The sequence below is a fragment of the Elephas maximus genome, chromosome 3 (assembly GCF_024166365.1).
Source record: "Elephas maximus indicus isolate mEleMax1 chromosome 3, mEleMax1 primary haplotype, whole genome shotgun sequence".
Lineage (NCBI taxonomy): Eukaryota > Metazoa > Chordata > Mammalia > Proboscidea > Elephantidae > Elephas > Elephas maximus.
In genome coordinates, this window is record NC_064821.1 from 42,513,749 (window position 1) to 42,531,226 (window position 17,478).

Here is a 17,478-nt window from a genome sequence, read left to right on the forward strand (position 1 = left end):
ATCCTCTGGAGATTCAGGAAAGCTTTACAGAAAATGTCAGGGACAAGTTAAGATCTCTGTTCTCAGTGTTTCTACACTCCAGTGACAGTTTTTCTGAATTCTGAAGACCTTTAAGCCATGGCTGTGCTGCTGGTAGCGTGGGCACTGAGCATTTATAAATGTGGACCAGGAGCACAACAGTGCACGGTCCTCTGGTCAGCATGCTGCTGACGGGCTACCGTGAAAGCACACAAGCACCACTGCAGATTTTAACACCTCCGAACAGGTCTCACTATGGTTAAGGTATTTATCGCTTTATTAGCCAGATACAGAGAAAGAGAGAAATGATGACAAATTGAAGCATATAAGCTGCACTTTAGAAAGAAACCCATTTTAATAAGTCTGCGGTCACACCCCCTAAAGGAATCTCTAGTTTTCCCAGCACAGTTTAACTTTGCATTTGTGCCTCTGAGTGTCTCTCCGAACAAAGATGAAGGAAGAATCAGTGACAGCATTCTTCAGAGAAGTATCAACAGTAAATTCCCTAAATGACAAAGGGATGCTACAAATATGGGTGTATTTCAAAGTCAGCTAATTGGTATAAAACCCAAAACATCCATTGCCGTCGATTCTGACTCGCAGTGACCCTATAGGACAGAGTAGAACTGCCTCCAAAAGGTTTCCAAGGAGCACCTGGTGGATTCGAACTGCCGGCCTTTTGGTTAGGAGCTGCAGCTCTTAACCACTACGCCACCAGGGTTTCCCTAATTGGTATGCTGATGTACAAAAAATAATTTTAACCCTGCAATATAGTGCTATGAGATCAGTTCAAATAAAGAAGAAACTTTAGCATTACCAAACTACTCAGAAATTAATATGGTTTAAAAAGAATTAAATGAGGCAATAATAATGTCCTTGTTTGCAACATCTCTTTTAAGAGACGACATCCCCGCACCTCCAACAAAAAAGGCAGGGAATAGGAAAGGAAAGGAAAGATTTCTCTGTACACAAAAATAGCTTATTTGTAATATTCTGGCTTCTGAAAACACTATTCAAAACATGGCTTTTTTTTTAAGTTTGCAACTACAGTAAAGCACAGCTTAGCAGTTCTCCCCCTTTCCTTTGTACCAAAGACTGCTTTCTTATTCCACTTCAAACTTATCATATAAGGACTGTATTACTACCCAGTATTTTTTTTTTTTAACAACAGTTAACTTTTGGTCAAAAAATGATTCTCCTTCTCTCAAAGTCTATGTGTGTCCCATTAAATAAGAATCCGTGATCAAGTAATCTCCCTTTGAGAATTTATTAATATGACTTTTCTAAATTTCTTTTCCAAGAGCCTGTAATTCTCTAACAAAATAATTCCAAGCCATATTGACACTTCTGATAGTACTTACTTTCACGTATTTGTGTAACTTATTTTCCCTTATACATTTTCCATGAAGACTTATTTTAAGCTTATTAAACTAGATCAGTGGTGCTTAATACTTGAGGGCTCTTGACATTTGCTCTTATTTCTTTAAAAGAGTAGATGAAAGCTTTGGATTCTTTCCTAAGAAAGATGTGCACACTCACAAAAATTATATATAAAGTTTCATGGAATTTATAGACTTTCTGAAGCCCAAACACAGACCCTTAACTTCAGAACTCCTAGAATAACTGAATTTGTCAGTTAATTTAAAGACAGAAAAATATATTTTCACATGACTTGGTAACTGTGTGCCAAAAACCCCCATACACTCCATTGTACCTCAGTATTGCCCACGATACCATGCCTAGAGGAAGTAGGTCTGTTGAGTGCATGGAAAGGTTTAGACTCGGTTATCTGTTTATTATTTCTGCCCTCCCAATTTCTATTCAGATTTGGTTTTCCATATATTTTTATTTATTTCAAAAATTATGAGCATGTGTTGGGTAAGAGAAACACTAGAAAAACTATAAACTGTACATCTTCATCGAAGTTCCTGTCTAAGATAAAGCTTGTCTTTTGGAGTGTAAGGGAAGCCTGGCAGCGAATGACTAAAGAGAACTGCTGACGCTGCTGGGCAGAGACAAAATCTCATGGCATGTGAAGAAAGCAAGGCATGTGCAGGGACCTGTCTATCATCTCTGGTCCAGGCTGCCTGGGGCCCCCACCTGGATAAAGTTGGAGGCAATGATGCGCAGGCGAGTGGAGGAGTCCCCGGTCCTGGCGAGCAGCGGGGGGACGATCCTCTCCACACAGTGGGATGTCTCCAGTTTACTCAGTTTATGCTTGGGGATGTACTGCGTGATTACCATCTTCAACAGTTTCAAAGAGGCCTGAAAGACCTAAGAACAAAAGAAAGACAGGCGATCGGCTATGACCGAATTCCACCAAAAGGAAACATGGAATTTACTATTACGGTGAAACCTGTGAGCCAGAACTCGGCGGGACTGCCTTGTTTTTCCAGGTCTCACAAGTTTTCCGCCTTTGACAAGTGCGGTCTCACCACTTTTCTACCTCTTTCTATAAGTGGGAAATATTTGAGTTTTCCTATTTGGATAGGTTTTGGCTTTCGCAGGTTTTACTGTAGTAACGAGTATGTACAGTATATTCGAAGTCACGTGCTGCCTGAAGGGCTGAAAATGGCAAGTTGAAAGTTGCCTTCTAATTACTGTGCCCTGGGCAGAGAGGATGTGTTCTCACGTCACTGTGTCATGGCATCGTCAGCATTTTCCCTTGAGGCCAGAAACCTGGCACTCTTGCTTAAGTGGACACATTCCTTCACACGTGCAGACAACTGTGTGATTGCAGGATGTTCACTTGTGAGGGCTTTTCGGAGTTAGAAAAATTCAACAGTAACTCCCGAGGTCCTTAGGTTTCATGAGAAATAAAGACATAAACCAAACATTTACGAGAGGTCGTGAGTCAGACCTCTGTAAACAGCATGGAAAAAGCGGACGCTGCTCAAGCCACGAGGGAACGACCCAAGCAGATGCTTGGTTTGTGGTTAATTGGCAGGGTGTACTGCTTGCTAGAGAAGCTGGTTCATGGTTATGCCACTGCGCTAGAGCTGACCACCCTGTAAGCGAGCTGGCTCTCCTGCAGGCTCTCATCGTCTACTCTGGGACATGATCTCACTCCCAGGTGCGGGGAACACTGCTAGCTGAGGGCACTCACTGAGGTCACTATGTCTTTCATGGCTCTTCTGATGAGAAAGACGGACGCCCTCAGCATGTTCTTTAAGTCTTCCTTTGGAGTTCCAACCGGCATCTCCATCAGCTTTTTATGTAAAGCAAGCAATGCATCTTCCCGGTATGACCATGTCTTGGAATAGGCCCCAGCGACCTAACACAGAACAGGAATTTTGTTTTATTGAAAGAGTCGGCATTTCATTACATCATACGATCACCCTCCAATACTACACACTTGAAGGTGCTCTTTTTTTTTAATTCAGAAGAATTTTTTCTAATAACAAGAGCTCTACAAAATACGTATGTATATTTAGAGAAATAATTTTTCTACTAAGGATAATTTAAGACTATGTTAAAGTGTGGCGATATAATATTAAAAGTCCCAACATGAGAAATATTTTAAAGCTGGGGACCAAGGGAAACATCCACTGGGCTCATTCCTATAAGGAGATAATTTTCGTGCTGTGTTTAGCTTTGGCCTCATTCTCCCCTGGAATTAGCTGACGTTCACTGGAGAGAGCTGATTTGCAATACCAGCTCCCGAACACGAGAAAGAAACCCCCAGTCTTAAATGACCACTAATTCATGAAATCTGCAAATTTAGCTTATGTTTTTGTTATTTCATATAATTAATAATGAACAAAAGACTTTTCAATTTGGTAAGGACAAAGTGAAACCAACGTCTATATTATAAATGCAAAGTTTTGGGGTGCTTTTCCTTCCTTCTCTCTCTCTGTCTCTCACACTGGTATGTATGTGTGCATGCATGTGTATGTATGTGCACACATGTACGTATGTGTGTCTTTTTCTTTTTTTTTACCAAAGTCTCCCCGAGCACATCGATGGCGGAGCTGGCTTCTCTCAGGGCTTTCTCTGTTAAAGGCTCCGGTTCTCCTGAAATACCTCCTTTCTGAGCCTCACTGACGTCTGTGTCGCTCATTTCATACTCCATGTGTGCTTCCCCCTGCTGTCTGCGAATTGCTGGGAGGGGTCGCTCATCATAGGGCAACGTCTCCACCTGAAAGGGAGCCAAGGCAAGCCTTGTAGACCACTGCCAGCGTGGATACCCCCCCACCATCATACACTGTGACTTCATGCTTAGGGTCATTGCTCCCTGCCTCCCAGGTCTGAGAATATCAGTATTAACATATTACAATACTTTATGCAAACAGGACGCAGTTTAAAAAAATAGCTCAGGGTTTCTAGTACTTTCCAAACTCACCAGAGACCTCATAAGAAAGCTGCAGTTACGATTTACCACTAGTAATTTCAGCTCAATTGAAAAGTGAAGTACTAAGGTAAAAGTTATTACATTTTTTTCCTGACAGGTTCTGTGATATTTTCTTCCTTTATTGCTTAAAAATAAGTATCAAGGCTGATTTTAAACATGTGCATTATTTGGTGGCCTTCTGCTTAAAACTAGTAGCCACAGGTCCAGAATCTTCGTGCACATTTTTTTTGTGACTGGCCTACCAAAACTCTAGACAAGCACCTGTTTGCTCCGCTCAACAAATACGTACTGAGCGCCTAATTCGCTCCAGGCACTGGTCGCGGGGCCCACACATGGCAATGAGCAATATGGCCGTCCCGGCCCCCATGGGGGAGACAGCCATTACTGAAAGTAGAGAGTGAGAGAGCTTCCTGACTCATTTTCTGAGGCAGGAGTTACCGTGACACTGAAACAGACAGGGGTTACTGTTCAGGCTGAGTATCTACTGAGTGTGTGCTATGTTATAAGTCTCTCATATTCTAAGATTTACTCAGAGTTGTAAAACACTTCGGGATGCTCAAAAAAAAAAAAAAAAAAAAAAAAGGAAAATTAGGGTATTTTAAACTTTGGTATTAAATGTAATTTATAAAAGTTATCTCACTTTGATTTTTTTTTGGTAAGTTATAGGAAAGGGAGTACAGGTAGAGATGACAGTGAATCTTCAAAGGTGCTCTACTGTCTAGCTGTACTAGGACTCTGGCTGCAGCAGATGCCCGGCTGTGGCCTGCCTAGCATTCGTTTTTTTTCCCCTAAGTGCCTCAAGTCACAGCCCAGCAGCCATGTTCTTAAATAGAAGCCCAGGGACGCCCCCAGCAAGATGAACAGACACTCCACCCTGAGGCTCTTGTCATCGTGTCCGAGGTAGGCATGTGCCTGGGGCTGTTCTCATCAGGGCAAACTCCAGAGCTCCTGGAGTTCACACTCTCCTTCTGACGTTATGGTGTGTCGATGTGACACTGACAGCTGTGACAGTGGCTGGCACTAGGATGACAGGGACACCCAGAAAACAGCATTGAATCATGGGAAGAAACCAAGCTCTGATGACACTGTTGAACTACTGAGTCAGATCGACCCTGAAGCCCACACCATCTTTTCAGGTCCTACTTACAAAAGCCACAACCTTCAGTTTAAGTCAGGTTTCCTGTCAGTTATGACACAGAAAGTTCTAATGGGTTTAGTAGCTACGTATACAATTTTTATTGAGGTTCTACTGTGGTTTACTTGTGTGGTAGGCATTTTACAAATACTACCTCATTTATTCCTCGAGACAATCCTTGAAGGTAGATGCTATTTAAACATCTTTCAGAGAGAAAAACAGAGGCTCCAAACAACGGAGTCAAAGTTCAAGGTCTCGAGCCAGTCAGGGTGGAAGCAGGACAGGAGGCTGGGCTTTTCTGACTCCAGACACTGCCCCCAGATGAGGCAGGTCACTATGCCTACTGCTTATGCTACTGCGTTCCTGTTTCCATGTTCACAACCCTCTCCTAGAGTGTGGTTTCTATCAGGAAGGGGTTTTGCCTGTTTTGTACACAGACGTATCCCATGCCAGAGTAGTACCTCGCACAGCGCAGGCCCTCGACAAGTATTTGGTGACTAAACTTAATACATATCTGAACCCAAGCGACCTACGTTGATCTTTGGATGACGGTCTGGGGCCGACAGCCCCTGGCCCACGGTGGTGTGCTGAGGAGGAACACTGAGAGACTGCGAGGAGGGCTGCTCCTGTAGGAGAGGCTCTGAGGCCTGCTTCTCTGTCAGCCTCTCCTCCTGCTGTGGCAGCGAAGGCTCTGGGTTCTGACGGCGAGGACTGCCAGGGTGAACAAGGGGCTGCAGGGGGAAATCGAAGGGTCTTCGCATCTAGAGGAAAAAGGGACATTTAATTCCATTGCTACCCCAGATCCATCCATCCCTGAAACGAACAAGAGTTTGGAAAGACAGGGCTGGAAGAGGCTCTTCCGCACAATTCAAAGTTTCACGATAGAAGAAAGACTTTAGGAGAGTTATAATCTGCACTAAGGATGCCCTAAATAGTCACATCACGGTCCCTTCAGGTGCTGCTCTGTGCTGACTCCAGAGACTATGAAAGTGACACACAACCAGAACTAACAACGGACAACCAGCATGTGTGTGTAGAGCAGTCAGGCACTAAGCACATTTGTCTTTGCCGGCCGAGAAGCAGGATGGCTGGGCAGGAAGAGCCTGGGCTGACTCCAGAGAGACTGTGTACACCTGGCACTGTTATCAACTGTGCCCATAAAGTAAGTTGTTGTGTGTAATCATAGCAAGTCAAATTTATTTGTTGTTGTTGCTGTTAGGTGCTATTGAGTTGGTTCTGACTCAGAGCAACGCTTATGTACAACAGAATGAAACACTGCCCAGTCCTTCGTCATCCTCACAATCATTGTTATGCTTGAACCCATTGTTGCAGCCACTGTGTCATTCCATGTACTGGGTGTGGGGCTAAGTGCTTCAAACAGACCATCTTGCTTAATGCTCATCATTTTTACCCTCATTTTAAACATGACAGGGGAAACCGAGGCACTGAGGGGCCAAGTCTTTGTCCGGATGGTCAGCTGGCATGGAGTCTGCCTCTAACTACTCACTACCATTCCACATCTCTGAGCCTCTGCTTCCTTCTCTGTAATGGGGAATAAGTAACACCTGCCTGCATGGCGGGTGCTAAAGATAACAGGCAGAGTGCTGCACACGAAATACCTCCTCAATGCACGGAAGCTATCTGTGTCGTTATTCTTTCGTTTCATCCTTACGGCACTCTGAATGGCAAAGAAGGTGGGGGCTATCACTACTTTACAGATGAGGAAACCAAGAGCAGAGAGACAAAGTGACTCGCTGGCAGTGGTGGAGCCAGAATCTCCCTGACCTTGGCCCATTCCCTTTCTCCTCTCCCGGGAGCCCTCCTGAGAGCACAAGTCCAGGCAAAGTTTACCTGACGGAGGCCCAGTGCTGACCTCCCCTATCGTTCCTGCCACCCGAGCATAACAAACTCTCCCACAACACTCACAAGGTATACGTCCTTCCAGCAACCCAGGTCATGACCACACTGCTGGTCATGTGCTGGAATTTCATACCTGTGGGCCCTCACTTCCTCTCACGGCACCTACCAGCTCTGTGTCCATCAGGTTGTGAAGCTCCAGCTGCTGGTAGACCTTGGCCCTATACTGCTCCATCTGCTGCTTCTTCTCCTTGGCGAGGTCGTAGTCTTCCTTCTCCACAGCACAACGCTTCTCCACCTCGTACCTCCCGAGACGCTCGCCAACCTGAAGCACAAGGTGATTGCTTTGTGTTTCAAATGATGATCGGCTCATGCCAAGTGCAAAGATCATCGTTAAAGTCATGCTTAAATGACAGTGGCAATGGCCATCCATGTCCTTCTGCGTGGAGAAGGGAACAAGCCTGGGAAAGGAACACAAGGAACTGGCCGTGCTTATCTGCAAAGGCAGCGCTGCCTGTTGCGTTACCCGCTGCTGATAAGCCCATGCGTTCATAAATCATTTAGCAAATAGCTCTTAGGTTTCCCTACCATTTTTCTGTAGCAAAAAAGTTAAAGCAACGAGGTGCCTGATAGCATCTGCATGTGAGTCTGACGCACATGCCTTCATTTAAATTTTTATTCAGGTGCTCATTTCGCTTAGATCTTTGAACCCACACTAGCTTCCAAATCTTTGGTGAGCTTTGGAAGAGAGTTCATTTGTTGTAACATGGAGTTACGTTAACCATACATAAAACCTATCACAGGCATACAATGGAAACTTTTCTCCAGAAATCGTACCTTTTGTAAATCGGCAATAGCTTGTTTTAGTTTCTTGGCATAATCATAACGTTCCTTTTGGACTGCGTCACGTTTTCTTTCGTCTAACTTGCGTATGATCTGTGCGACTTCGGGATCTTGGTACATATCAAAAGCTAGGTCGTCTAGTGGAGAAATGTAGTCAGGTTTCCTGAAGGGGAGAAATGAGTGTTTGGAGCTAATTTCAGTCTGTGTGATCCTACAGTGATGGAGGAGTTCCCATGACCTCAGCCCAAGGACATGTAGGCAGTAGGGCAGGCGGCACCACTGTGCTCACTTACTGAGCACTTCCTGCGTGGGAAAGCAGAGTGCATAGAAATGAGTCCCACGCTTCAGGTCACACAGCTCTTATGTGCAGGCAACTCTTACTGATTCCAAAGCCCACACTCTTAGCCATGAATTAAACTGCATGTCAGAGCAACCTCAGTGTTAGGGGCATTCGTTCATTCATTCGCTCATTCCACAAAGGTTCAGAGAGTGGGCTCAGCACCAAGCTCTGTGCTCGGTGCTGGGGCTGTGTGACGGTTAAGGTTGTGTGTCAACTTGGCTGGGCTGCGACTCTCGGTGGTTTGATAGTTGTATGATGTTGTGATCACTTTCATGATGAGATTTGATATAATGTGATCACCTCCATGATGGGATCTGCTTTGAGTAGCCAATCAGATGACAAGGTGTGGGGCCTGCAGTGAATATAAATGGATAGTCTGGCAAGGCTTATGGGCTTTTGCTCATTCTGGATCCTGCAGCTGGCTCCTGTTCATCGGGCCTCCAGTTCCTGGGACTTAACCTAGCAGCTTACCTGCCGATCCCGGGATCTGTTATCTTCGAAGCCTACAAGCTGGAGCCCTATTCTCTGACCTGCTGATCTTGAGTTTGCCAGCCCCTGCAGCTACATGAATCAGGAGAGGCCTCTATCCTGACCCACAGACTTGGGACATTCCAGCCTCTGCAACCATGTGAGCCATACCCTTGATATAAATCTCTCTCTCTATATATACGCTTTACCGTTTTTGCTTCTCTAGAGAACCCAACCTAAGACAGGCTGTGACAGTGGCTATGAACCGTTTGTAGAGCTGGGGGAGAAACTCTTAGAACAAAGCAAAGGGGTGGCCAGGCCCATCCTTTGGTGGGTCTAAGGTGGGGTCCAGGCACCCATATTTTGTAACAGGACCACAGTAACTCTGATGACCATGAAGGGCTGAGAACATGTGCCATCGCCTCAGAGTGTTAACTTTTATATCAACCATTGAGTCTTACAGGAGACCAGAAGCATTCTTTCAGGAATAAATGATCTTTCTAATTACCCAAATAACACATTTCTGATTAAGTATTGCCTCTAGTCTTCCTTCCAAATGCCACATGAGGGCAATAATCAGCTTTCCTTGGTCTAACACTTAGAACAATAACGTCAGCCTAACTACTCCCCAGAAACTTGATTCATTTTCTGAGGCCAAATTTTAGAGTATCCCAGTTTGTTTGCTCTGTTGACTACGTGAAATAAGCTACTTGCTAGCTGTGACATAAAGACTTAGTTGCTAAATTTATAGTGGCTCCTTCCCAACAACATGGGAAGGAGTCACCTTTCAGAATCCCCAAGCACCCTTGTAGCACCCCCCTCCGGGGACTCATGGTGGTCTGCTACAGCAGCAGCACTGGGCACTTGGCCGGGATGGCTTCAGCAGCTTCCGTATGGCCTCGCCTCAGGGATGCCTGGGCCGTAACAGATTGTAGTGTATCTACAAGATCACTCTATTTTAGCTAAACATATATTACCCTCTTAAGTCTAAGCCTCTTAGCTGTGAAGTCCCAGGGAGGAAACCGAAAACCTCACTTGACTATATAAATCTTACAAAGGAAAAATAATGTACAGTTTCCCAGTCAGAATTGCAGAGCATCACAGCAGCATTGTGGAGAGCAATGCCATCCACTTCAGCTCAGAATGCCCCCTAGTGGTAACTAACAGAGTTTCATGTCGAGTAAGTCCCGCGCTTGGAACCAACCTCTCTCCTTACCTTCATAAAACCCTGGAGGGTACGGCAGGACGGGCAAACTACAGTCTATCCTTCCAAGTGACTAGTGTGATTAAAAAAATTAATTTAAATCATAAACAAAAAGAACAAAAAGAACTTTTACTGGAGAGATTAAGAAGCTAAAAATTTATCTATTAGTTTGGATATTCCTGTTCTACTAAGCACAAGCTTCAATAGGGGCAGAAACAAAGCTATGTCATCCTGGTTATATTGATAAGCGGTGGGTATATTTATCTACTCTTTAGCACTCCCCCCACCAAATCACCACCTTGAAAGATAAGAAAGGTTATGGTTACTATTCTACTGGACAAAGGAAGGATCTGAGTAGAGACTAAGAAACTTGTTCAGGTTATACAAGTGAGTTCTTCCTTATAAATATAAGAATGTTGTTGGTGTGTGCCATTGAGTTGATTCCAACTCATAGTGACCCTACAGGACAGGGACAGAACTAGCCCATAGGGTTTCCTGGGCTATAATCTTTGTGGAAGCAGATTGTCAGGTCTTTTCTCCAGCAGAGCTGCTGGGTAAGTTCAAACTACAGACCTTTCTCCATTAACAGCCAAGTGCTTAACCACTGTGCCACCAGGACTCCTTATCATAAGGATAGCCTGTACTTTTTGAGCCTCGGTACTTACACCCACCCTGTGACCGGCCCAGCCCCTGCATCCTCCGCACTATACAGCTATCTCAGCTGGGGCCCTCCTGGGGGCCAGGCCTACTGAGGACAGGGGAGGGCCTCTGCAGGAGGAAGGGTGTGCCCCCATGAGGGCGCCAATCTAGCAGACAGCTCCTGAGCAACTGCAGAGAGACTCCACTCCATCTAATTAGGCAAAAAGAAGATCACGGCTCCAGGGCTCATTAGGTCCTGTCAGCAGTTTGCAGGCAGGTGAGAGTGAAGTGACACCAGGAGTTGTGGACAAATTCCATACACCTAAGACAAGTTCAGTGTTTTATCTTCTTTACAGGTAAGCTGCTGTCAGAGAAGGGGAATAGGGTTATCATTTTGAATTCTTCTTTCATTTAGATCAGGCAGCTTTGGAATGAGGTTCCTTGCCTGGATGAACAGTGTTTTTAAAACAGGGAGCACATTCAGAGGGTGCTGAACTAGCTGCTTGCTCTGAGGAGATGGCCAGGGAGCAGGGGGAGTGGAAAGCACGGGGCAAGCTGGCTCTTGGCGTCCCCCACTCAGGAGTCCTCACACTGCTAAGAAAGAAATGCAGCGGGGTAAGGAAGTACATCAAATTGCTAATATGAAGAATGTTTTAATAGGTAGAGAGGGCCTGGCAAAAATTGTGCTTTTAAAAACTGATACAATATGCATTTCTGACCCTGAAGAATGAACTTTTCAAGTATACACATGGGGAAGGCCCTAGTTACTGATAATTTGGGTCTATTAAATACCTTTAATTTTTACCTATGAATTTGCCTGTGCCAATGAATGTTTGATAGATCTTTTTTCCCAAATGCATTTTAAGAATCTTCTAGTGATACCCGAGTAACAAAAGAAACGAGTCTGCGAAGGGCAATAAGTGAAGGTGCACAAAATAAAACCTTGACCTTAATCTGTAAGTATATTTAAGGCAAACTAATCAGTGGCTTATCAAGCTCTGAACTGAATTTAGAGGCCCCCAAATCCAGGGTCCTTTGGAAATGACCCCACTTTAGTGATTTTAAGAAAAGCTGCTGAAACCCACTGCCTGGGAAGAGCCGTCTTCTTACCCGGTATATGTGCCATCCAGAGCAGGATCCTCAGCATTGTGCCCCAGATAGTGGTCAATCAGCTTCTCTCTAGGAGTCTTTGGGAGCAAAAGAATTCTTCTTAGCATTGCAGAGGAAAAAATGAACAACACAAAAACCTTAAACAAAACATGATTTGATATAAAGACGTCAGCAAGCATCAGTGATTCTAGTTTCCTGGAGGGAGAGCCAAAGTTCTTGAGTAAAAAAAAAGTTTACTATACTGTAACACCACAATCAAATCCAGTGCCACCGAGTCAATTCCGGCTCATACTGACCCTATAAGACAGAGTAGAATTGCTCTATAGGGTTTCCAAGGAGCAGCTGGTGGATTCGAACTGTTGACCTTTTGGTTAGCAGCCAAGCTCTGAACCACTACACCACCAGGGCTCCTCCTAGTAGCTGCTAAAAATTATGTAACAGTTACTCATCAGTCAGTTTTATAAAGAGTATTAAGATGACACATTTGGGGACCAAAAAAATCATCTCCTGTTAAAAATACCAGAAACCCTGGTGGCGTAGTGGTTAAGTGCGAGAGCTACTAACCAAATGGTCGGCAGTTCAAATCCACCAGGCACTCCTTGGAAACTCTGTGGGGCCATTCTACTCTGTCCTGTAGGGTCGGAATGAGTTGGAATTGACTTGATGGCAGCGGGTTTAGTTTTTGGTTTTATTAAAAATACTTTTTTCTTTAGGAATTAAACTTCTCAAACTTACAACATTGCTTTCATCATTGAAATCTGCAGGGTCTCCAATGATATTTATTGCAACCAGAGCGACCTACGAAAGAGTTAAATCAACAGAAATTAAGTGTAGAACTATTAAACTTTATGAACGATGTAAATTAATATTCTAATGCTGAACCAAGTGGTTATTTTAACTGTTAAAAAGATGTTAAAACAATAGTAAACAAAACAAAATGAAACACAAACCCCCTAAGTTTTAAAATAGTTTCAAAACGAACCATCTACTCAAGGTTATATATGGTGTTCATATCTGTACGGGGGTCATATCTATATGATCTTGGTAAATTAGACAATGAAATAAAAACCTAAAGCAACAGAGCTCACCAGTTTATCTTAGTCAGTGACTCTCACTGAGGAGGAGTCATCTTCTCGTAACCATGTCCCTCCTACTTCCGGAGAGTCACAGTGGCCTAACTATGTGACTGGTAGTCATTAGGGTGAAGACACGCAGATGGGGCGGAGGAGGGAAAAGGCTGAGAGTCATTGTCTACTTTGCTGTCCAGTAGTAATGCTGCTACAGACCAAGCAACATAAGCATATCTTACAGCCCTCTTCCATTTGTTGCGTATAAAACTCTAATTTGTGGCAGTGTTAGCAGTCCAACGCTTAACCACTAAGCCACCAGGGTTTCCAGAGGGAGTAGGAGGTGTTGTATTTGTGCTAATTAACAAGATTGCTTTGGGCAGGATTAGTTTCCACTACATTAATCATGGGGGAAGAAAAAGAAAGACGAAAAGGGAGGGACGGGAGGAGGGAGAACTGGATGCAGAAAAAGCTGCGGGGAGCTGGAGGGCTCTGGGTTGCAGGCAACATTAAGTACATTTCCAATTTCTCCCAGATTTCCCTTGTAAAAATCTAGAGGGCTCATTTAGAACAGTGCTGCCCAATAGAAATAAAACGTGTGCCATTTAAGTAATCTGAAGTTTTCTAGTAGGTGCATTAAAAAAAAAAAAAAGAAACAGGCGGAATTGGTTTTAATACTATGTTTTAACCCGATGTATTTAAAGTATTATCATTTTGACCTGGAATTGATATAGAAATTTTACACTCGTTTCCATATTCAGTCTTGGGAAGGTAGTGTCCCTCTTACACTGACAGAACTCTCATCTGGAGGGTCACGCTTCCAGTGAGCAAGAGCCACATGTGGCCAGTGGCTGCTGCGTCGGCTAGCACTTAACCAGAGCTGAATATTCTTCAAAAAAAGACACTCTTTTCAAAAGGGAACTTTAGAAAACCATTTAAGAAAAGATATATGACTACGTACTCATAGAAAGAGGCTGAGGAGTGGAGCCAAGGCTGAAGGTGTATTCATCTTACCTGATTATATATATTGTATTTATTGACATGGTTTTGGTGAAATATCAGCTTCAGAAACTGCCCAACGGCGTCCACATACACTGATTTTAGCTCCCGGGCTTTGCAGCCGGTCTTTGCGTTGTCACACAGAGAGACATAACTGGGAGAGACAGACACAACTGAAGACCCGTGTTCACATGGACGTTTGCTGAGAAACAAAGCTATTACTACTGAGCTCAGTCGGTTTCAATAAAACTTTTAGAATAAACATAACAAAACAAAAACCTAATAAAAGAGTCAGCCTATAAGTTAAACTCTAATTAGCACTCTTAAGAAAAGTTCTGCATCTGAAAAGTAGAGCTGAACACTACTGATACAAATGATAAGCATGTTCAGTAGGAGATAACCAAAAACCAAAACCAAACCCACTGCCGTCGAGTGGATTTTGACTTATAGCGACCCTATAAGACAGAGTAGAACTGCCCCATAGAATTTCCAAGGAGCACCTGGCAGATTCGAACTGCTGACCTTTTGGTTAGCAGTCGTAGCACTTAAACCACTACGCCACCAGGGTTTCGTCAATATGAGATAGGTGTTTAAAAATTGCAGAATTCTGAACCAAACAGAAGTATGTAGTGGTATAAGACCAAAAGTAAGAGGCAATTCATTAGTTTTTAACTGCTCTGAGTAGAATCAGCCTGGCTAAATGTTACCATTATAAATTTCAATCTCATTCTTACCCGAGTCTCCGAAAGCGCTCTGCTTGATATGGTACGAAATATTCAGGCAAGCTTTCACTAATGTAGAACTCAATTTTACTTGAAATCATAAACTGGTGAGCAAGTAACTGCAGTTTTCTTATTCGACATCTCTCTACCATTTGAAGAACAATTTCTTGCGGGAACTGGCAAAATCTGAAAGCAAATACATTTTTGTTTCTTTCCGAAAAAATACCACATCCCGTTCTTCCCTGTGATAAGCATTTGCCAAGTATCTGCTGTAAGCATTTGTAGGTACTGAAGCTACACAAGATGACCAAGACATTATTCCTATTTTCTCAAGCTTTTCACAGTTGGAGCTGAAGCCTGGCATTGAGGTTTGATTTGCTCTGCCTGCCACCCATACTTTTGGCAGCTAAGAAATGGTTTGTTCTGAACTGAAACCTTAAGTTTATCAGGAGATGAAGAAATGAATTTAAGAGGTGGTATCGGTAGGTAAGTAGAGCCAAAGGATTTTCCATAGGAACCTAAACACTTAGAGAAAATTGTTTATTTGCCAAATTCTGAGCCATGAGATAACTGCAATAATCAATATTTAAGGAGTCTAGCACGAGTGCTAAGTGGTTGGCGTAGAAAGCCTACAATATGGCCCATACTGGAGCTTCTAATTTTGTTTAGAACTGACATAGCACATTTTAGAAAGAGACATCAGTCAGAGAACCACTAAAAGAAAAAACAAACAAACAAAAAACCCAAACTCATTACCGTCAAGTTGATTCCCACTCATAGTGAACCTAAAGGAGAGTAGAACTGCCCCATGGAGTTTCCAAGGCGTGCCTGGTAGATTTGAACTGCCGACCTTTTGGTTAGCAGCTGAGCTCTTAACCACCGCACCATCAGGGCTCCCGGAGAACCACAGCAGTCAGCAAAGCCCTCACATTGCCATATATGACCATGATGGAAGCGATACAGTGAATGTTTGAAATGCACTAAGTTCCACATTCCTTCAGCTAGCAAGCACTGGGTTAATGGACCGAGGAGGCACCCAGGCCTCTGGAGCAGGGAGCACTGAGCACAGAGACGGCCAGAAAAGGCTCCTTAGAATGCGAGTCTCAGTGCCTTCTGTGCTATCTAGCAACCCATGCTTTGCTCTGGTTGGGCACCCACCAGGCCACAGCCCATTCTTGCCCTCACACACCTCATGCATCTCCTGGTGACCAGCGGGGCTCTTTTCTGGCCCTCCCACTCAATGTAACAGTGCCCTGCCATGCCTGCCCTCCTGCTCACCTGGCTCTGCCCTGCGCCCTAGACCCACCCCGGCCTGCTCAAGGACTGCTCCTGCAGTTATTTCCCATCCTATTCTCTCTCTAGATCATTCCCAGCACTACACAAATAATGCTCTAGAAACCCCCATTTTAAGAAAGCCCTCTAAGACCCTGCAACCCTCCCACTTCCATCCCCATTTCTCAACTCCCCTTCTCAGCAAAGCTTCATGCAGGAGTTGTCTGGACACGGTCTCAACTCTCCCATCTCCCATTCTCCCCACTACTCCTGGAGGGTCCTGGTCCCACACACCCCACAGCTCACTCTTGTTAAGATCACGCTGACCTCCATGACGCCATGTCCCCGGTGCACTTCCTGACTTTGCTCAGCCTTTAGGGGCCGTCAACACAATTGCCCACATCCCTTGAGATCCTTTGCTTGACCAAGTGTCCACAGCATCATGCGCCCCTTGTTCTCCTACCTTACAGGCTCCGACTCCTTTCTCTAGGCTCCCCTTCTCTTCTCTCTATACTCACCATGGGTGATCCTATCAGCCTGAAGGCATTAAAGAATCCCAACTACTAAGTCTGGCTCCTATGTATCCAGCTGACTACTAAGACATGTCCATACAGATACTGCAAAAAGCATTAAATGTAACACTGTGAGCCACGACTCCTTAACCCAGCTGCCCCCATCAGTCTCCTGCCCTGATTTTCCCCCGTCAGCAATGGCACTGACGTCCACCCAAGGCCTAGAAATCCAGGCCTCACCCGTAAGCCTCTATGGGGATGACCCAGTCTTCTCCCCACTGCCCGCGGGTAAGGCCATCAGTGACCGGCCCTCTTTACTGGCTGCTGTGCAAACAATGCCAGGTATCGTACTTGGCACAGGGCAAGCACTCAGTAACTGTCAGTTGGAAGACAGAAGAAGAAAGGAGGAGGCAGGAAAGGAGTATCAGGCTGACTGGACTGGCATCTATGTAAATCTTGATATCTAACTGTCCAGAATCTGAACTTAGAGGGACACATGAGGATGAACAGGAGAGTGTGAGATGAGAAAAGCTAAGGCCGTGACTACAGAATGAGCAGACTGCACCTGGTTATTTTGGGGTAAAGCCGCCTGATCCTTCCTAACACCAAGTTAAACAAATGCAAAGGTGGTTAAGAGAGATGTATTTGGGGCAGGAGGTCAGTGAGGAAACACGGGGGAAACAAGCAACTTCTGAAATGAATATTCTTCAACCTTCCATACCAGTAAGGTGCTGTTTTTCATATTTGACATGTTTACTGTTTTTTAAATGCAGGGCACACATAAATAATTTGTGGTGATATCATTCCAGACCAAGGACGCTTAGCATTATGGATCGAATTGTATCCCCCAATTGCTAAACTGTGAGAAAATCAATTTCTGCTTGTTAAAGCCACCCACTTGTGGTACTTCTGCTATAGCAGCACTAGAAAACTAAAACACT

General features: G+C 44.4%; 1 protein-coding gene across 1 annotated transcript in view; it reads right to left on the bottom strand.

Moving 5' to 3' along the window:
- Positions 1-17,478, bottom strand: part of CEP104 (centrosomal protein 104) — a 52,419-nt gene that overhangs the window by 16,736 nt on the left and 18,205 nt on the right. Inside the window, exons 3-12 of the mRNA XM_049877716.1 lie at positions 14,766-14,939; positions 14,047-14,185; positions 12,701-12,763; positions 11,966-12,042; positions 8,199-8,367; positions 7,531-7,686; positions 6,038-6,265; positions 3,959-4,156; positions 3,125-3,292; positions 2,119-2,292 (exon numbers count right to left, since the gene is read on the bottom strand). Coding sequence (XP_049733673.1) covers positions 2,119-2,292; positions 3,125-3,292; positions 3,959-4,156; positions 6,038-6,265; positions 7,531-7,686; positions 8,199-8,367; positions 11,966-12,042; positions 12,701-12,763; positions 14,047-14,185; positions 14,766-14,939 — 1,546 coding nt within the window. The remainder of the gene's footprint in view (positions 1-2,118; positions 2,293-3,124; positions 3,293-3,958; positions 4,157-6,037; positions 6,266-7,530; positions 7,687-8,198; positions 8,368-11,965; positions 12,043-12,700; positions 12,764-14,046; positions 14,186-14,765; positions 14,940-17,478) is intronic.